This window comes from Otolemur garnettii, unplaced genomic scaffold (genome assembly GCF_000181295.1).
Source record: "Otolemur garnettii isolate 467f Iridium unplaced genomic scaffold, OtoGar3 scaffold00013, whole genome shotgun sequence".
Taxonomy (NCBI): domain Eukaryota; kingdom Metazoa; phylum Chordata; class Mammalia; order Primates; family Galagidae; genus Otolemur; species Otolemur garnettii.
The window spans coordinates 3,175,715-3,197,915 of NW_003852408.1; the positions used below are offsets into that span (position 1 = coordinate 3,175,715).

General features: G+C 41.0%; 1 protein-coding gene across 1 annotated transcript in view; it reads right to left on the bottom strand.

Annotated features, from left to right (window-relative positions):
* Positions 1-660: 660 nt before the first annotated feature.
* LOC100961813 (nuclear body protein SP140-like protein) overlaps positions 661-22,201 on the bottom strand; it is a 33,276-nt gene continuing 11,735 nt past the window's right edge. The window contains exons 7-17 of the mRNA XM_023510288.1: positions 21,326-21,370; positions 19,764-19,838; positions 16,006-16,110; positions 15,389-15,531; positions 14,201-14,239; positions 8,479-8,523; positions 4,374-4,489; positions 2,740-2,860; positions 2,391-2,462; positions 1,771-1,911; positions 661-960 (exon numbers count right to left, since the gene is read on the bottom strand). Coding sequence (XP_023366056.1) covers positions 859-960; positions 1,771-1,911; positions 2,391-2,462; positions 2,740-2,860; positions 4,374-4,489; positions 8,479-8,523; positions 14,201-14,239; positions 15,389-15,531; positions 16,006-16,110; positions 19,764-19,838; positions 21,326-21,370 — 1,004 coding nt within the window. The 3' untranslated portion in view covers positions 661-858. The remainder of the gene's footprint in view (positions 961-1,770; positions 1,912-2,390; positions 2,463-2,739; positions 2,861-4,373; positions 4,490-8,478; positions 8,524-14,200; positions 14,240-15,388; positions 15,532-16,005; positions 16,111-19,763; positions 19,839-21,325; positions 21,371-22,201) is intronic.

Sequence of the window (22,201 nt, forward strand, 5' to 3'; positions counted from 1 at the left end):
ATATATGCCAATGTTCTGTGTGCTATATGTATATGTGCTAATAAACTTGTTTGTTTTTCTCATTAGTCTGTCTGTGTTACATGAGCCCCAGTTAAGAAGTTAAACAGGTAAACAAAACATTATTTTTCCTCCCTGAACATGTAAGTACGTCATGATGTCCTGACAGACTGTCCCCAACAGAATCGAAACCTATCAGTGGCTTTGGTGTCCAAGCAAGGGATACCTCCATCAGCTGCACCAATTACAATGCCACGAATTACAAGCTGGAGATGCTATACACCCACCACAGGCTTCCTGATGCCACAGGATCAAAGGCCAAAAACAAACAAAAATACCATCTAGTATTCAGTTAGGTAATCAGTGACAAAAATATATGAATCACAGTAGCCTTCTACAACAGGCAATAATCAGTAATACAGTTTAATGGGGAAAAGATCACTTTCGCAGTAAGAACAAAAAGTACAAAAGTTTTGAAAATAAAAAAAATAAAGAAAGAAAAAGAAATAATGTCCTGTGTGGGAAGGGGCAGAGTAAACATTACTGAAGAACCTCCTAAATGGTCTGAATAAATGGAAGGCTATAATATGATCCTTTACAAAAAGACTTCATATTTTCAATTGTAACTTTCACTTTGAATTATTCAATAAGAGAATCTGATGAGACAATTTCCATTTTGATTTATTACAATTAAATGACCAGGAATGGCAATGAGAAAAATTTGGAAAAGGAGAGTGATATGGTGATTGCACATGAATGTACAGAGATTAGGGGGACCACCAGCACTTTGTGCCCCAAGCTGCTGAAGAGTCCCAAGGGAGGGCGTGAAAATGGGCTGAGTTAACATGATATGGGCTCAAATCAAAAATTGTTCCTGCTTGTTCCCTGAATTGCAAAAATTTTTTTGAAATTCTTCTCAAAGGTGTTTTCTACTTGAAGTCCCAGTCTGATGGATTTTTTGTCCTGGAAAGACAAAGACAATTATAGCCATTGTTTAATAAGCTTAGACTCCCTATGTCTCAGATAATCTGGAGCTTCATTTTAGGCTATCCCACATGTTAGGTGAGAATTAATCCACTTAAGAGGAGCTTCTGTTCTCTGATAATTTGCATTCTACCACAGGTGACATACTAAGACTCTGTCTCAAAAAAAAAAAACATGTTGCAAATGACTACAGGGCACCAGGTAAGATTCCTTGCCTATTCACTACTGATCTTCATCATAGATGAACTTTCCTCGTACTTTTTTTTACACCAAGACTTTAGGACTATTATTTTGCCTAAGATGGAATGTCAAATATACTCTTAGTTTAGAAAAGAAATGAAAAAAAAAAAACTATATGGAAAAGAAATTGTAACTAATTAAATTGTTGTAAGCCAGTCTTGGTTTACAAGTAGAAAATGTTATAATCCTACTAAAGTTCTTTGTTTTCTTCCTATATAGGCAAGACCTGAACTTTTAATTTCAGAGCACTGACTTTCTTTCTTTGGAGTCTGTTTTCCAGATGGCCATTCCCAGCTTTGGGCTTGAATAAATGCCATGCTTAATCAATTTTCAGAATCTTGTTATTTAAGGCTGATAACACCTCTGGTTTGCTGTTATTTTCCTCATGTGCACCACAAGGCTTTTAGAGGACTTCAGAATTTGTGCTTGGGTGGGCTTGCCACCTGATAAGGGCAATTGCAACATTTACCTGACATAAGAAGGTGAAAGGTAAAGCGACTTTAAAGTGACTTAATTGAGAGAAAATTGGAAGGGGTAAGAGCCACTTACCCTGTAAAATACCTTGTGGTTCTGAAAGATGAGGCGCATGTCCTCCACAAATCCCTTCACCTGGAGGTACATCTTCTCGTTCAGGGTTTCCTTGACTTTGTTTAACCACATGGGCTTTTCTGGACCCTGAGACCTACCTCTCTGTTGAGAAAAGGACCAAAGGGGAGGCTGTCAGCCTGACTTCAGGTCTGTCTTGTATGGACTCCACTTACTAGGGACTGAAGATTTATACCCCTTTTCTTATGTTAAAATTTTAACTCCCTGATGGTATTAGTAGGTGAGAGCTTTAGGAGGTAATTAGGTCAGGAGCCCTCACAAATAGGATTAGGGCCCTTACAAAGGAGGCTCCAGAGACCTCTCTCAATCTCTCAGAACACAGTGAGAAGGCAGCCATGTTGAACCCAGATAACAGCCGGCTCCAGGGCCTGACCATGCTGACACCCTAGTGTCTTATATAGTCATTCTTCACAACTGTGAGAAATAAATTTCTGATCTTCATGGTACCCAGTCTAAAAATTCATCAACAAGGTAAACATAATGGCAACTTGGACCATGAAAATTAGATCACAGATTTGACAAATGTCAGTTTCAAGGTTTTTATTTTTTTAAGTGTTACTCACATGATATGGTTCTGACTCAAAAGAGAGACTTTTTGCATCACAATAGACCTTCAAGAGGACAAACTCACATTTCTGCAAAAGATGGAACAGATTTTAAGGGAAAATCACCATACACATGCCCAGAGGGCACACGGGACTCCCAAACCTGTGGACTCTTTGAAACAAATGTGGAGTAAGGCTATTCTTTGGATTCAAAATTTTCTTTGGATACAGATCATAGTGTTAGGTCATGGATAAAGCACAACATGGGCCAGCTGTCTGCCTCTGGGCTCCATTTCTCAAGCCCTCTGCACAATTGTGCCTCTCTCAGACACAAAGGAGGAGGCTTCAGGTTCACGTTTCAACTCACCAACTGTTCCTCGGACAGCATCTGTCTCATCAGGACCTCAGATTCCTGATGACGTGGCGGGCTTTCTGGGCACCTTTCTTGGATAGCCTTCATCTCACAGAAGATGCAACTCCACGGATCCCTGAGCGGTTGGGCATAATGTGAGCATGGGCAGGTTTTGTGACTCAGCCCCCGTTCTTATGTTGCTAAAGTCCTCTATTAAAGACTGACTCCTGGCTTCCACCTTGTATCCAAATTCCCTCCTAGAGGCCTCTGTAGTACAAGCACCATTTATGCTCAGTACCCAAAGGCACATCCTCCCCTCAATAGTAGTGGCAGGGGTGACAGTCTGTTGGGTACTGTGCCCCAGTGAGTGATGGACTCCACTCACCTCAAAACTTGGGGTTCCCATCCAAGCCATTGTGAGCTTATCAGTAAGCCCGGCTTGCCACAATCAAGTTTTGGAAATTAATACCTCAAGCCATTGAGTCTTACTAAGTCACTCAGTCCACAGTAAAAATCAGGAGACCAGCTCTCATCTCTCAAGTGTGCTGAGTATGTACAGAGCACAAGCTACAGGCACTGTTTCCCCTGCAACTGCCTTCTATACACAAGGGTTCTGTGCTGCGGAAACTCGGAGCGGAAATCCACTGACAGGGTGTCAGATATCTTCCGTTTGCCCCAAGATGCTTCTCCAACCTTCTCTGCTGGAGTCTCTGTGCTGGGAGGCTCTTGACAATCAGGTGAACACAGTGACCCATTCTCGTGGTGTCTGTCTCTTTGGCCCCCCAGTGCTACCTCAGGGAGCCCTTGCAACTTGCTCATGGTTCAGAGATGGGGCTATACACAAGCTGAACTAAAAAGCTGATTTATGCTCTGCTTTTGCAGATTGCTCAACTGGTCAAAAGCAGAGGTTTACACTGATCCCATCAGCTAACACCCTGGGAGCAGGTGGATCACTTTAGCCTCTGATGTTATGGAAGGACAATACTCTACTGTCAGAGGGACAGACACATCCTGCTAGAGAGCATCCTCCTAGCCACCGCAATTCTGCCCACAACACCACCCACAGGCCTTTTTGATCTCCATGGTGTCCCATACACATCACCTCTACCAAACACACATTTTACACACAGGATTTCAGCAGTCACTGACACCCTAAGAATTCACATTCACATTTTTATCATGCACCCTGTGACCCAGAGTCAGCTGGATTGATAGATGCAGGGTTGCCTTCTGAAGGCTCATTGTATCACCAGTTTTATCAAATTTATGATGTTCCCAAAGCAGGTGGCATATGCTTTAAACCAGGGGTCCTCAAACTTTTTAAACAGGGGGCCAGTTCACTGTCCCTCAGACCATTGGAGGGCCAGACTATAGTTTAAAAGTACAGGCAGTGGCTAAGCAGGACAGGCAGCAGCGGCAAAAACACCCAGTGGGCCAGATAAATCTGGGCGGGCCGCATGTGGCCTGAGGGCCATAGTTTGAGGATGCCTGCTTTAAACTATCACCCACCATATGATGGCCTCACTCCATCAGAGTACAGAGGTCTGGGAATCAAGTAAGGAAGGTGAAGATGACACTTCTTACTATTACAGCTAAAATCCTTCAAGGCCTTTAACTTGAAGGAAGGGCTGAGGTTGGGTGTGTCTTACCTTTCAGGTTCCACAGGTGGGATGTGGCAGTTCTTATGAAAGGATCTTGTGCAGGTGTCACAGCAGAACAGCTTTCCCCATTTTCTGCACACCTTACATATATTGGAGTTTTTCTGCTAGAAGGGAAGATGATGTAGACAACATGGGGGACACTGAGCCTCCAGAACATGTGGCCTTTTCATGTACAAAGGTGACACAAATTTTTCTCCTCAAAATATTAAGGAACAATATTGAATACAGATTTCATAAGAAGACCTTCTGGTCTATAGCAAAGTTCAGGAGCTGGTGGCTGTGTGTAGGGCAAGAAAAGTTTTCCTTATGAAAGCAGGTACTTTGACAAAGAATGGGTAGCAACACAAAAGGATGAATTAAAGATAATCTGAAAAATTTATTCATTGACTTGCAAAACCTGGCCCAGGAACATACTGTCTTTCCTAATTATTTACATTGCATTATTTCAATTGATTCATTGCAGAGTGACTTACTGAGAATTTATGATAAACAAACTCCAAGCTATCACTGAATACTTGTTCCTGCCATTAGCTCCCCATGAGTTTAGGAAAGATCCTGAGGAGGGGTTCCCAGCCTGTGGGTTCTGTGTTTGAGGGCTTTGGGACTGTGGTAGTATTTTGGCAGTGGAAATAGAATCAGTGCACATGACAAGGTGGGCACCAAGGAGGACAGAGCTCTTTGGCTCTGGAAACCAGGAGGAATGTCCCCCCTCCACCTTAGCTAACCTGGAACATGAGGCATGGAGGCAACAAATCTAATGGCCAAAGAGTATGGTAACAGCAGCCACCCAGGGTGAAGATGAAGGCTCTAGTCTCAATTTCTTGGCCCATAAAAAAGCTGGTAACCTTGTTCTATATAAGGAAGATGGAAGGGCCCAGAAAATTGACTGGCACTGTATTTCTCACCAGTCTCTATGTGCACAACCTTTAGCCAGATTTAATTTCATAAAATGAAGTAAAAAAACTGACAGATTTGCAAGTAAGTATGGTGGCATACCTTGCACAGGTTATAAAAAGCAATAGAATCAGTCAAGGAAGGAGCCCACAAGTAGGCATGGGAATTCACACACACCCTGTTTTTGGTGATAATCTGTAGCTATAACACAAGGACCCTCACACATTATGATTTTTACATAATAGGACCACATGTCTGTATTAGAAAAACATCCAGAATGATGGTACCAACAGAAGGAGAGTGGTTTCAGGGGAGCTGTGTGCTGGGGAACTTGTTTGATGGACAGCATCTCTACACCTAGGTGACCAGCCTGGTCTACACCGTGGGTTGGAAGAAGGCACTGGCACCCTCCTAGGACAATCTAAGTACCAAGTAATGCATGAACTGGGGGCTGGCCCACCTGTGGACGGCTTGTTGGGAGTCTGGTGAGTAGTGAGGAAGGAGGGAAATGACCATCTCCCCTTCCTTCCAGAAACACTCTTCATGGTCCATAACATCCCATCCTCTTGTATTTCCTCCTAACATCTTGCCTTGTTTTTTTAGTTCCCTCACTTAGAATGTGGGGATTCCGTAGGGCTCTGTCTTCAATCCTCTGCTCATTTCTCGCCATGAATGACCACACCTACTCCCATGACCATGCTTACCATGTATATGTCTAGACTTTGTGACCTGAATCTCTGGTCTCCATTTCAGCCCCAAACATCCAAACCCTGCTTTTTGTCATCTCTAGTTAGATATCTTTCACCCTGTCTAAAGCCCCTCCTGACCCAAACCACATTTCTTGTCATCCCATCTTGAGTCTGCTCCTCTCTTGTGCACCCCCCTCTCTCCAGCCACCCACCACCCGCCCAGAAGGCTGGGAGTAAACACTGCCTCCCTGTTCCCACATGTTCAACCATTCACCAGGTCGGCTGATTCTAACATATAAATATTTCATCTCATTCTTCATGCCCTGGGGAGGTCTTATATTACTACCTTACCAGTCAAAGCAAGATGCCCTGGTATTTGGGTTAAAAATCATAATGGGCTATAATATCTCTCCTGCAGCCAATGAACTGAGGTGAATTGGGACATAACTCAATTTGTAATTTCTCTTCATCTACAAATTCACTATATGAAGAGATACAAAATTCACATACAGGAGAAAATTCTGAGCTGAAGAATTCATCTTTCTTATGTGCTTCCTCATGGTGGGAAAATCTGAGACCTGTGGGAGCATCCTTGGGAACATCTCTACAGAGGGCCCAAGGTAGCCCTGGCATGAGACCATGTAACTGATTTTCTCTTTTGTTATATAAGATGAGAGTCATGGAAGCTGATTGCTATTTTTAAGTTGTGGGGTCAAGGTTTATAAATCATCATCCTAAAAAGTACACTAAGTGGATCCTGAGAAAGAGTACATGACCCAGGAAAATCCCGTGTTTGGTGTTCTATCCCATGGGAAGCCTACAAACTTGATGTATGTCACTTTATTCAATTTAGCAAGAAATTCATTCTTCTGTTTAGCAGTGACTCTTAACCTGCTCTACAGTAGAATCATCTGGTAGTTGAAGAATCTCAGTTGCCTGGGGCCCCATCAGCAGAGATTTGACTCAGTTAGTCTGGGTGGAGCCATAGGCATCAGTATGTTTTAAATATTTCCCAGATGGTTCTAATGTGCAGTCTTTATGAGAGCCCTCTGGGGTCTAAAGCAGCGGTGTCTGGACCAACAGCAGCAGTATCACCTGGAACTGTTTAGAAACGCTCATTCTTGGGCTCCACCCTCACCGAATCAGGGGCCTGGGATGGGGCCCTGTCAGCTAAGGCCTTCAGGTGGTTCTCATGGACCCTGCAGATCAAATAGCAGTGGTCTACAGTGACTGACAACTTTGGCCCTGCTGAAGAACCACAATGGGAGCTTTGGAAATACCGATACCGATTTTAAAATGGCAGCTGAGACCAATAACCTCCCAATCTTGGGGATGGGACCCTCAGGTGATTGCTATGAATAGGTCAAGAAGTCTGTTCTAAAGGGGTTTCTCCTGAGAAAGGACTGGGACGTTATAGAGATATTATCAGCCTACAAATTTGTTACAGGATGGTTATGGGAAGAGGTGTTTCACAGAGGGCTTGGCTATCAGCTCTGAGAAACAGCCCTCCATGCAGACTCCAGAGATGGGAACTGTTCAACTACTGAACGGTCCCTGCTCACAGTTCCTTCTTGTCCAGAGGAACAAAAGCAGTCCAAATGGATCTAGGCTTTGTGAGAGAAGCACATTTGCTACCTGTGGTTGTTTTCTCTCACCTGGTGTCCTGCTTCAGTCCAGCTGCATGACCTTCTCATAGCCAGAGGTGCCCCCTGCAGTTGTGCAAAAAGCTGACTCTGCCTAAAACATCCATCTCACAGCAATGAATGGAATAAAACCATGATTTTGTCTAGAGAGGGGAATCATCCTTGACTTTTGGCAAGCAGGGAAAGAACCAAGCACATGAGATCAGAAGGTCTGTACATTACAGAGCCCCAGCTGAGCATCAGGAGTAAAAATGCCCCATCGTTTGGTAAGTGGTGATGATTTCAGTCCTGCCCAGTTCAGCACACTTATGGCTCCCTGAGACCACCACAGGGGGTCCTCTGTAAAGGATCCACGTGCTCTGTGTGAATTTCCCTGCAGAACTATGACAGGGTGCACACTGTGAATTCACCAGCATGGCCCATCTATTTCTTCTGGATGATGCCTAAGAGGGTCTTAGCTCTGCACCTTGGAGTGGATCTTTGGGATTTTCCTTCCCATTCCCACCATCTTCTTGAAAACACTGTTATCCTGTCACATTTGCTCCTTCCCCGATCAGCAGGCCAGCCCTACCTATTGCAGTCCATCTCTAGAGACCCCAATGGGCTAGAACTCAGCCTCCCATAGTCACTTTTCAAGGAAAATGAGGAAATGAAAAGGTTTCCATAGAAACAAATGGAAAGGATGATTTCACACTGAGACACCAAGCCCAGACCCATCCTCTTGGCTTGGGTGATATACCTGCTATACTTCACTCAGCACACAGAGCAACTTGCTCAAACTGAGATTATACTTCAGAAAAAAGCAGAAACGACACAGACCACCTGCCTGGGCAAAGGCCTGGGTCAGAGTTGGGAATTTATACTTACATAAGGGTCTGCTATGGTATTGTTGTGAGACTTCAGTATTCTCCGCTGAAATGAAAGAAAGATTAAATGACAATTATGAATGTGATTTTTCATTAACCATACATTTAAACAAACTTCTTTATATTTAAGGGATTAATGCGACAGTCCTCTTTTTGTTTTAATATCTACTTTTATGGGCCAATAGCTCTAACTAGAAAATTATAGCACTAAGTTATGCATCAGTTGTAGTCTAGCCCAAAGCAAGTTTCATGCCTGGCTCTCAGACCCATGGTGGCCTTTGTGAAGCCAGGCAGAGACACCAATCTAGAGAAACTCTATTGGTCCTCCACTTTGCAGGGAGCCCTCTATCAATGGGGGTACAAATATATTTGTTACATGGGTAGTATTTATAATGCTTTAGTCAGGGCTATAAATGTGCCCATCACCTGAGTAGTGGTCATTGTACCTATTAGATCAATTTTTAGCACTTTCCTCTTCATGCTTACTTCCTTTATATGTCTCATGATTTTTAATTATTTCAGTGGCTACATATACCCATCAATTAACCATCCAAATTATTATAGAATATATACAGTGTTTGTTTCTTCATTCTTGATATAGTTCACTTATGAGAACAGTTTCCAGTTCAGTCCGAATTAATGCAAAAGACATTAACTTGTTCTTTTAGTACTGAGTAATGGCTGAGTAATACTCCATTGTATGTGGGCACATATATATGTATATATACATAAATAAATATATCACATTTTTAAATCCAGTCATAAATTGATGGGCACTTGGGTTGACTGCACATTTTTTCAATTGTGAATTATGCTGCAATAAACATTTGAGTGTATGTGTCTTTTTGATATAATGACTTCTTTTCCTTGCATAGATACCCAGTAGTGGGGTTGTTGGATCAAATGGTAGGTCTAATTTTAGTTCTTTGAGAAACTCAAGGCTGTTTTCTATGGAGGTTGCACTAATTTGCAGTCCCACTAGTAGCATATAGGCATTTCTTTCTCTTTGGCATCCATGCCAGCATCTGTTGTTTATTGAAATTTTAATAAAAGGCATTCTGATGGGGTAATATCTCACCGTGGTTTTACTTTGCATTTCTGTGATAACTAGTGATGTTGAGCATTTTTCATATATGTTTTGGCCATTTGCCTGTCTTTTTTCTGAAAAGCATCTGTTCATTTCTCTTGTTCACTTTTCATGGAGTTTTTTGGGGTTTTTTGTACAAATTTGCTTGAATTCTTCATAGATCCTAAATGTTAACCCTTTATTGAATGGATAGGTTGTGAACATTTTTTCCATGTGTGGGTGTCTATTTCCTCTATTGATTATTTCCTTATTTGTGCAGAAGGTTTTTAATTTACTCAAGTCTCATTTATTCATTTTTATTTTTATGGTGATTGTCATTGAGGTCTTAGTCTTAAATTCTTTCCATGGACAAATACCTCAAAGAATTTTTCCTATATTTTCCTCTAGAATTTTTATGGTTTTATCAATTTTTGTAATTGGTGAGTAATATGGGTTCCTATTTCATTCTTCTGCATGTGCTATTTAGTTTTTCCAGAACCATTTATTGAATAGAGCTTTTTCCCCAGTGTATGTTGTTATCTGCTTTGTCAAAGATCAGTTGGTTATAGGTAGATGGTTTTATATCTGGATTTTCTGTTGTGGTCTATTGTCCATGTCTCTATTTTTTTATACCAATACCAGGCTTCTTTTGTTACTATAACCTTATAGTTCGAAATCTGAAAAGTCAATGCCTTCAGATTCATTCTATTTGCTTCAGATTGCTTTGGCTTTGGGTCTCTTTTTTTGGTTCCACATGAAGCCTAGAAAGGTTTTTTTTTTTTTTTTTTTTTTTTTTTGGCTCAGTGCCTATTGCTCAGTGATTAGGGCACCAGCCACATGCACTGGGGCTGATGGGTTTAAATCTGGCCAGGGCCTGCTAAACAACAATGACAATGATTAAAAAAAATATATATGGGAGTTGTGGCAGATGCCTGTAGTCCTAGTTACTTGGGAGGTTGAGGCAAGGGAATCACTTAAGCCCAAGAGTTTGAGGTTGGCATTGGCATTGATGAAGATAGGGTTGTATGTGTAAATCACTTTGGGAGGCATGGGAATTTTAACAATATTGACTCTACCAATCTGTGAATATGATGTTTTTCATTTGTTTGTGTCCTCTGTGATTTCTTTCCTCTATGTTTCATAAGTGCTTGTTGTAGAGATCTTTCACCTGGTTAGTAAAGTAGATTCCTAGGTATCTTATTTTCTTTGTAGTTTTGTTGTTATTGCTTTTAATGTTCTGTTGAATTTGTTTGGGTAGTATTTTATTGGGGTTTTTTGCATCTATATCATGAGGGATTTTGGTCTGAAGTTTTCTTTTTTATTGTATCCTTTTCCTGGCTTTGGTATCTATGTGATTGATACTGCTGATTCCCTCCTACTTGATGGCATAAAATAATTTCTGTAACATGGGTACCAGCTCTTCTTTGTAGGTCTGATAGAATTCAGCTGGGAATCCTTAATAGTCTGGGGCTTTTATTTGTTGCAAAATTTTTTATTACTGCTTCAATCTTGCTGTTTATCATTGGTCTGTTTGGGAGCTTTTTCTTCCTGATTGAGTCTTGGGAAGTTGGCTATTTCCAGGCATTTGTCCATTTCCTCTATGTTTTTTAGTTTATGTGCATAGATATTTTTATAGTATTCATGGATGGTGTTTTGTATTTCTGTGTTATCAGTTGTATTATCTCCTTTTTCATTGCTGATTAAAGTCTTTTCTATTCCTCTTTAATGTAACAAGAGATCTATCCATTTTTTGAATCTTTTCGAAGAACAACTTTGTTTTCTTAATCCTTGGTATTAGTTTTTGGTTGTCTGTTTTTCATTTTATTTAGTTCTGTTCTGAACTTTATTTCTTTTCTTATGTCAGCTTGAGTTTGATTTGCTCTTCCTTTTCCAGTTCCCTGACATTTGACATTAGTTGGTCAATTAGTGATCTTCTGTCTTTTTGATACAGGCATTTAAAGCTATGATTTTTCCTTTTAGGGATTCTTTTGTTGAATCCCATAGATTTCGGTGCCTGGTATCCCCTTTGTCATCGAGTTGAAAGAATCATTTGATTTCCGTCTTAATTTTCTTACTGACCCAATAATCATTCAGCAGCAGGTTGTTTAATTTCCGTGACTTTGTGTGAATTTGAATGTTTCTCTTGTAATTTATTTCTAGTATTATTCCACTGTGGTCTGAGAATGTACATGGTATTATTTCAATATTTTTGAATTTGTTGAGACATGTTTTATGACTTAAGATGTGATCAGTCTTAGAGAACGTGCCATATGCTGATGAGATGAATGTGCATTCAGTAGTTTGGGGGGGGGTAGAATATTCTGTAAATGTCTATTACGTCCATTTGTCCTAGAGTCCCTTTTTTTTTTTTTTTTTGAGACGGAGACTCAAGCTGTCCCTCTGGGGACAGTGCTATGGCATCACAGCTCACAGTAACCTCCAACTCCCAGGCTCAAGCGAGTCTCCTGCCTCCACCTCCCAAGTAGCTGGGATTACAGGCACCCACCACAATGCCTGGCTATTTTTTGGTTGCAGCCATCATTGTTGTTTGGCAGGCCGAGGCGGGATTCGAACCCGCCACCTTAGGTGTATGTGGCTGACGCCTTAGCCACTTGAGCCACAGGCGCCGAGCCCCTAGAGTCCCTTTTTAAGTCCAGTGTTCATTTATTTCTTTCTTTGATGATTTGTCCAGCTCTGACAGTAGGGTTTAGTTCCAGCAGTCTAAGGACCATGGAGTCTCCGCCATCCACTATTAGGTTCTGTTAAGATAGTTGCCCAGTGCTTCCCAGGTTAAGCCTATAGTACCCAATGCAATTCCTCTGCTCAGATGTGAGCACGCCATGGCAAGAGGTGCTTGGTTGCCAGTCACAGCACAGGGAAACATCCAGTCTGTCTGCTCCTTCCTCAGCTGGGGGGTGGAGGGCAGTGACTGCTGCAAAGCTGAGTGCCATGATGATTTGGCACACTTTACCTGAGATTTCAGGATGGCATCAGCGGCAGAAACATGGAATCTGCTCTAACAGATCCTTACTGCACCTATTTTCCAGGCCATGACTCTGCACAGACTCTAGGTAGCTCCCTGGTCAGTCAAGACAGAGGTCTGTGGCAATGGAGAGAGCTCTCCCACAACTCTACCATGGGGCTGAGAGGTGAGTGCTCTATCCTCCTAGTCTTCTTTACTGTAGATGTCTCCCACATTGCCTTTTGATTAAGTTGTATGAATTGCCCCACAACCTTCTCCTTCACTCCAGGTGTCTTTCATCACTTCCCTGGGGTTTTGCAATGTTCCTTCTGAGAAGAGCCATGCAGAGGTAAGCACCTGCTTGAGCTTATGATCCTTTCCTTGAGAGTGGCATAAGCCTGCTTCAAGCATGCCATCTTTTCTACTTGATTTTCCACTTTTTCTCAGGCAATTTTCTATAAATTACAAAGCATCATCCCATTCAGAGGAGCTCCAAAGGGAATCAGGCTGAAAATTCATCTCTTGCACCCCCAATGACCACAGGGCCCAGAGTCTGGAGGCTGTCCACATGTCCCGGAAAAGAACTCTACTGCTTTCTGCAGCTCCCCAGGAACAATCCCTGAAGATAAAATGTTTCCAAAGTCCCCAGTGCTGTGCATCTTCTTCTTGAAGGAAAGTACCTCTCTACTTTCTCCTGAACCCTAAAAGCTTTTGCTGACTTCTACTGGTCCATGAGTTCCACATACTATTTCCATGAGAGAAAATTCACCTTCATAGATGGAAGTGAGGTCTGTATGACATCTCTGTTGGGGCCAACAAGCTGCTTCACAATGGAAAAGATTTTCCAGTCAGCAGAGATATAGGGTATCTCTGCCTCCCAATCACTCTATTCTCAAGGGTGTCATAAAGGAATAAAATTTCCCTTAAAATTTTCCGTGTGTGTGTGTGTGTGTGTGTGTGTAGTGGAGGAAAAAGATAAAGATAAGAGAAAGGTAATGTGTCTTTTGTTGTTTGCTTCCCTGGGTGACATATGGCTATATACACATGCCAGGAGGAATTCTACATTAGGTCATCTGTAGTTACCATTAGATATTTCTAGGAAAACTTTTGCTTCATATTTCATTAAAGATAGTAACTAGGAAGTTCAATGACAATCAGTATTTTAAGTTGAGGTTTCAAAGGCAGTAGTTGTTAAATATATTGTTTGGTGCATTTCAAAATCATGCTTGCTTTTTCCAACTCCAGATCTGTCTTCCATATTTACTTTTTTTTTTTTATTAAATCATAGCTGTGTACATTAATGCAATCATGGGGTACAATGTGCTGGTTTTATATAAAATTTGAACTATTTTCATCAAACTGGTTAACATAGCCTTCATGGCATTTTCTTAGTTATTGTGTTAATACATTTATACTTTTAAGAAAGTATGACATACAGATCTTTTACTAAATCACACATACAAGGTCAATTCTGTCTTATATATTTTTAAAATTAGTTAGGTCTCTATATAAAATGTTTAATGGTCAAAGAAGTTCCAGCCTTCTACATTATGTTAAGAAGCAGCAACTGCAAATCCACTATTTATACAGGGACATTTTTTCATGCGTGATCAATTTAAAGACTATATGGCTACAGAGGTGAAAAATCAACAATATGACACATGAGACGTGAACAGAAAATCATGTGATAATCACCCCTTTTCTTGATCTTGGTGGTGGTTGTAGACCTCCATTCTGAAAAAGAAAAGAGATTAATGATATAATGGGTCTCTGTTTTTATTTTGTGAGCATGGTATTTCTCTCTCCTATTAATAGGTATTTCCACCTGGATATCCCACTGTCAACTCAAATTCTAGTGATTAAAGCAAGTGTGTAGGCTCCTCTGGCCTCATAACATCTACAGTTAATCCACTGAGTGTATCAGTCTCATTACTCACAACTTACTGACATTTTAGGGAGCAGATGTTCATGCCATTCTTTCTTGTGAATGTAGAATGCCCTGTTTTACATTTTTTCTTACCAGAACGGTTCTACTTTTAAGACCTAGATAATTGAAAATTGTTCTAAGAAACTGTCCTCAACCTCAAATGCAAAAGTGACTTTCCTTCCTACTGTATCTCTTGCTGTGGTATCCTGTTTAGATCATCGGCACAGTGCAGGCCTATGTGTGTTAAAGCACAGCCCTCTTCCTGGGTAGAGTCTCACATCTGTGCTCCCTCACGGCTTTAGATGTAACTCAATAAATATCTGCTGCACAAAGACCTTTTCTTTATTGCTAGAGTAGCACAGGGAAGGACTGTCTGAGGTGTGCGTCAGAAAGATCCCTGCATCCAGAGTCAAAAGACACAGGTTCATCTGCTGCAAAGACCCTGTCCCTGCTTTGTCCACATCAGGTGATTGATAAGAGGAACAAAGGAGTCAATTTAAAATTTCTTTGCATTTTCTTTCAATAATAAATTTGAGGAGAGTTATGAAAAGAAATATTATTGAAATGTTGTATAATCTAGGAACTACCCATCCTGATGTATTATTTTTAGATATACAATTCTATGTTATTTTTAACAGTGGCACCTAAAGTTTAAGATCTCCTCCCTAAAATTGAAGTTACTTTCACATGACCAAATATGCTATTTGTTGCAGAGTCAGGGCCACAATTCACTGTTCTACCTTCAAAAGGATATGGCATTAATGCACTTAGAGGATTAAGCTGCAATATAAATCATCTATGGTCAATCTTGGGGGAACGTTCCTAACACCGCATGCATTGGGACCTGGAAAAGGGGAGTCATGGTGGTTTTCTGGACACAAAAATTCTGCTAAAGCTTGGTGTTGGTGAATTGTGATTGCCAGATCCTTGATTTAAGCTGTTTGTCACTAGCGTACCTCTATCAGGTGTTTCAGGGGATATCCACCGCAGCGTATACTTTGCTTCCAGTTTTTGAATTTTGCACAGCCTCCTTCCACTTCAAATTCCCTGGGGGTGAACCACCTTCCATCCTCACTCTGTATACACTTCTCTGAGCTTCCTGTAAGACCATAGCACAATGAGTTCCCCAACTGTGAAACTTGTCCTCCCACCACACTGGATCTGGATCCACCCACTTTGAGCTCAGAATCAGTAACAGAAAGGTCTGAACTCTCCTCTCAGACCTCAGGGGCCCCACATCCAGGCCGAAAGGCCAGGGAAAAAGCAGACTCCCTGCCATGTGTGTATATTTCTCTGGCCTTCATGGAGGGAATCCTATGTGACTCTACCAGAAAGGACTCAGGCAGCTTGTCCCTGGTTCCCTCTGAACTTTGTCCTCCTTTCCCCGACTTCTCCCTTTTGCAGACCTTGCTTTGCATCCTTTCACTGTCATAAACCTGAGCTGTGAGTGTGACCAAGAGAGCTCCTAGAAAATCAGACCTGGGGCTGATCTTGAAGGCCCCCAACTGCTCCTCAACTGTATGCTATTTGCATGGATATCTCCCAGTTGAAAATCCTAGACCAGGAAACTCACCTTGTTTCAATTTCTCCTTGTATAGGTTCCCCTTCAGCTTACCACAGGTCACAGGAAGTTCGGGAAGTTGAAAGTTCATATTTTTATCTCTGGGAAATCTCGAAACTGCAAGGAAGGATTTTTTTCATTCCATCTTCCTCTATAACTGGGCACCATCTCTCCCACTCATCTTCAGATCCTTCTTGCACAATTTTAAATGGTTGGAGGGAGTTCCCCCCATGAATTAGTAACACTTTGAAGTCTGCCTTTTATGGCAGATTAGATGCCTGTTGATAATGTCACCCTCTGCTCCACCCACTAAAATTCCAGCATCCTGGGACAACAGGATCTGAGCTCTCAAGTTTGCTGGCCACATCCAGACCCATAGTGACTTTCCTGCTGATGATTTGACAGGACATTTCTCGTCATATTATTGTTTTGGAGTTATGGAGATAGAGAAACTACCATCAAATTTTAGATTTGTCTTTCCATTTGAGGTATTGACTGGGGGAATAGAGAGCAGCATGGTAGCAGGGCACCAAATGGGGCACCTAACAGGATGGTGTTTGTCTCCCTTTTGTCATCTGCTTTGCTTCACTTCTCCTTCACCTGAGCTTTCTCTGTGGCTGAAAGTGAAGCTCAGGGTATGAGGTTCTAGAAAAAATTGCATGTTGTTGGAGGGAGGAATGAAGAGAGGTTGATTAATGGGTAAAAATTACAATTAGGTGGAAGAAATAAGGCAAAGAAACAGAAACTCATTGTACTCCCTCCCAGTTCTTGACATGGAGAAATTTGGGCTGAAGATCAGACCATATATAACAAACTGCTACTGAATTTTGCTTTATAACAGTTCTTTGTGTGTAGCTTGCTCTCACACCTTGTTGCTGTGTTATCACCACAAAGTAAAATGCCTAGACAAAATAGACTTTAACTATTCTTGGATCTACCAGTCTTATTAACCACTTAAACTCTATGCTGATCTTTTGAAATGATAATGTTGTCAGGAAAAAAATAAAATTTATTCTTTAAAAATGTTGTTAATGATTGGGGGTAATCATTCTGAGCAAAAAGAGACACTAAGATGATTAAGTGATGCTCCAGTTATCTCAGAATATCAGCAGATGCCTCAATGACCAAGAATGATGCAGAACTCCTATATTGTAAGGCAAGTGGCTAATCTCACCCTGCTGCACAGAACATGGTACAGAATAAGGAGCCTGATTCTGCTAGTGTTAGCTTTTCTCATCGTTAGCCTTATAATAGAGGCTACAATTATTTGGAGAGAATTGTCAGACATCTCCACTCAAGCCAAGAGATGTTTTGAGACATCCATGCAGGAGATGGACCTCTGTCTCTGGGGGAATGGCAAGGAGGGACTCTCAGACTCACCCCTGAGAAGTCATGGTGCGGGGAGTCAGTGGTGGCAGAGGGCTGAGCTGGGAGTGGGCAAGGGAATCAGTGGGGAAGTGCAATTCTCATGGCCAATGGGTACCTAGATGATGGAAAATGCACAGGGTATTCTTGAGAAATATTCTGCCTGAGGTAACTGGAGCAGAGATATGGACCTTCTAGAAGGATCATCCAATGATGATCCTAATTTCCAAGAAAGTTGGCCACCCTCAGCTGTGGCCAACTGTGGAGAGGCGGCTGTGGAGAGGCAGTAGGATATACTGCTTCTGCTATATTTGTTGGGAATTTATAGCCAAATAATAAGTCATCAAATCTGAAATGTCCAATTTTGAATGCAAACTTTAGTTTATTATATCTTGGTCAAGAAGCAGTACAATTAATCAATATATGTGCCTAAACTATCAATACAGTTTTACTATCTTTACAGCAGCTTCTGTATTCCAGCAGCAAAGAAGCCTAGAGAGCAAGTGGTGATGAAATATCACCAGGCATTTTCCACAGCTTGTTGAGAACTGAATATTTTTCCTTGAAAGACATAGTTGTTGGTACAAGGTCTGGTGAATATAGTGCATGACAGAGAGTTTCTGTAGTTTGAGAAGCATTGTTTGTGCAATAGTATTATCTTGAAAGAGGACTGGCCTGTCTCTATTGATCAATCTCGGCTGCTGAATTGCAAGTGTCCTCATCATTTCATCCAATTTTTTGCTGTAGACAGTTACTCTGATGGACTGATCAGGTTTAATGAAGCTACAGTGGATAGGTAACACCAGTGCTGGACTATTAAACAAACATCATCAGCATTTTTTGATGAATATTCAGCTTTAGACTGTGTTTTGGCACTTCATCTTTACTTAATCATTGTGCCTAACACTTGTAATTGTCAAAAAAATCCATTTTTCATCACACATAACAATATGGTTTGCCTTTATGTCATGACAGCAAGGAAAGGCAAGACTTCAAGAAAATGTCTTTTCCACATGATCTAATTCATGCAGAAGTCATCTACCTAGCTTCTTAACCTTGCTTATTTGCTTCAAATGGTCCAATATTGCTGGAATAGTAACATCAAACTTTGCTGCTAATTCATGCCTAGGTTGAGATGAATTCACTTCTGCTACAGCTTCCAGCTCATCATTTTCTACCTTGGTCTCTATTGCCCATGTGGCTCATTTTCAAGATAAAAATCACCAGAATGGAACTTCTCAAACCACTGATATACTGTGCACTCATTAGCCATCTTTCCCAAATGCTTCATTGATATTTTGAGCTGTACTACGTTAATTCTATGATGGAACTCATATTAGAAAATAACACAAATTTTTGACTTATATGGTTTCACAAAACTTGCTCTTAAAAAAACTGAAAGATAATCACAAGCCAAAATCCAATTTGATATTTTCACACCCCCAAAATAAAAATAAACAAGCAAAAAAGCTCCACCTCCCCCCAAACCAAGAAGTGTCAAAGTGAATTGTCAGAGATATCAACTGGCAAGCTTAGTACTTAAGGAAATCAGATATTTCACACTTAATAACCTAATATATGTACAGTTATGTGCCAGAAGGTGAGTTTTAGAAAACAGATTTGTCTATAAATTTGAGCCACAGATTGGCTGAATAGAGAACAGGATCACAACACGGCAGCCGGGCAGGAAATGGTTTCTGTCTCCTCTGCTTTCTTCACCTTGTACAGCAGCTTTCTCCTGGCTGAAAGAGAAGCTCAGTGGAGTTCTACAGTCTTCTGCAAACAGCATAATCTTTGCATTTTAGAACCTCTACATGGTGAGGTGGGAAGTACTAAGGCTATGACTCAATAGAAAAAGGTATCATTCACAACACAGGGGAGGGAGCTGTCCATGGTTCTTGCCAAGTCCAGTACGGGATTCCCATAATGTTAAGCCACATAGGAAGCTGGCATGGGCCTGGGAGGGCAGTCAATCTAATTGGCTTAATTTTACTTCACAGATAAGTAAACTGAGGCAGAAGAGGTGAAGTGGCAGACCCAAGTCCACAGAATTACTGCATGGTGGTGGGTAAAAAGGGACAGCGACATCACTTGTGAGTTACACAGGTATTTAATGCTGACATCTCACTGAATCCTCAAAAGTTGTCTGTCAGGACAGATAGCACTGCAGGGAGCCCATGGGCTCTGGGACTGGTTGCAGATTCATCATTAAATTCCTTATTAGTGGTATTTTAATCTCTCTCCTTGATACATTTTGGAAATTGATTAAATTAGATCTATTTCTCAACAATAAGTACAACTACATAACGAAATTAGGGGAAAACATCTGCTACTAAAACCACAGACAAAGTGTGGGAATTTAGATGTTTATTTATTTAAAATGTATTTATTCTTTTTTTCTTTACCTGTTCGTCGGTATCTTTTCTCTGGGCCTCTGTCACTCAGAGGAACGTTGGTTCTAGGTCTACCTCTCCTTCTCTCTGAGAAAACAGGAAAAATATTAAAAACAGAGGTGGTCAGGAGGCACACTATATATAACAGCATTTTTCAAAAACACCATTTAACTGTAACTTTTCAAGAGCCTAACACACAAAGAAAAATATATAACATATGCCTTTGCAATTTCCAAGCCTTTGCTGGTTAATCCAGGTTTATCCTAGATTTCATTTTCTTTATCTTAACATTAATCCAAAATAATTTACCCACACATTAATAAAAAAAGATTAATACAAAGTTCATTTATCCCAAGGAATACTGTGAAAACAATAATAATGGGAGCTAACACTTAAGTGCTGTTATGCGCTATACATTAATACAAGAACTTTACATCTACTGATTTATTTCTAAGATAGAGACTTTTACTACCCCCCATTACCAATGAAGAAACTGAAGCATATAGGGAGTGACTCTGTTTGGAGCCAGGTAGAAGCCCACTGACATAAAGAGCCATCCCTCCTCCCCACAGGCATTCCTGGGGAAGGAGAGGCTCAGTCCAGAAGAATCACTTGGGTGGATGAGGTGATGAAGTGTGAACCTTCGGAGTGCTGGGAGCCTAAGAAGTGGTAAGTAGCCATTTTCTGTACTGGGGGAACTTCAGCTGGTCAGTTCTACGTTGGATATCTCTAAATAACTCACAAATCAGTGTGGCTTGAGCATCTACCACATCAGCTGGATTAATTCAAGTTCCTTCTGTGTCTCTTTGTTCTGCTGTGGGCTGCATTCATTAGTTACAACATGCCTTTCTCACACTTTCCCTGTTCCCTCATTTCCTAATCGGGGCTGACATGCCTCTGACCACATAGCTCTGTGCTCCATCCCAGGTTCCAGATCCTACCCTTGCCAAAGGATCTTGCCAAAGGTGACCCGAAGACCGGGTTTGAATCAACAGAGAGTCTGAGTTTTTTCCTTGTTTGAGGGAATCATTGCAAATGTGGAAAGTAGGCAGATTATTATTTTTCACCCATAATTCTTTCTTTCTTCCATGAGAATAAAACTACAGCTGAACTCAAGAACACCTGGCCAATGGGTACATTTCTTAGCTTCATTTAGGTAGCTCTTGGCCCTGTGGCCAAGTTTTGACCAGTGGGATGTAAGCAGAATATTCTAGGTCTTTCAATTTAAAAAAATAAATAGCACATTCTTCTGTTCATTTATTTCACTCTCAATGGTTGGGAAACAATGACAGCCTTCCTGGATCAGGAGCTGGAAACCACATGTTAAAGAAGACAGATTCTTCCTACCACTTCTGTACCATTAGATGAAAGAAAAATAAATTATTTGGTTATTAGGATCTGTATTTTAGGATATTTTTGGTACAAAGACTTAGCCTTTTACTCTAAATAATCCATTAGTTTTAAAGACATCATGCCTGGAAGGAGATCTGGGGGCTTCAGCAAGGATGGGGTCTGGTAGGAAGGTCTGGACCAGAGCAAGGTCAAAGGAATGAGAATTAACATTTTTTTCTTACCTCTTTGGAGACTATTAACACTATCTATGTGTCTTCTCTTTTCCTCTTCAAACAGAAAAGAAAGAAAATAATCCTTTAGAACAATAAAAGATTTACATGCTTTGAATGCTGGTTGTGGGGTTTTTTTGTGTTTTGGTGGAGTAGAAGAGATGGGCTCTAGCTCTGTTGACCAGGCTAGAGTGTAGTGGCATAATCACAGCTCACAGAACTCTTGGGCTCAAGCAATCCTCTTGCCTCAGCCTCCCAAATGCCTGGGACTACAACAGGCATGGTCACAATGCCTGCCTGGTTAATATATTCTTAATTTTTTTGTATAGACATGGTCCCGCTATGTTTCCCAGAGTGATACCTATATTTTATTCACCTATACTTGGCTTTATCTCACAGGTTACTTTCATCATCACAAAATACCTGCTCTTTTGACACTGACTGAGAACAGAGCCAGCTCTGTTACCTGTGCCAGTTCCTTATCAGCTGTCTATATTGCAAGACTATTGATCAGTCACTGGCTTTATTTCTATGTTTCTGGAACAACTTCTGAGTGGTATCTTGAAAATCATTCCTCTTCCCCTGCAAAACTCCTTAAGTACTGGTATATTTAGATCCTATGCATGTTCATGTACAAATACTAGAAGCTTACTCTGACATCTTTTCATTTGGTGACACCAGCCTGTTTTTTTCCATTCTTTCTCCTCAGATTATTCACTCAGTGTCTCTCCCCTTTATTCAGAAGCCCAACTCTTCTTTCTCTTTTTCCACGTCAAACTCGCTGAAAACAGTCAAGAGTTTCTACAGAAGTCTGCAAGTGTGGTGTCTATGTGTATCTGTGTCTGCAAATGTTTTGGGGGAGAGGTAAGGAAATAAGAGCTTTTCCTC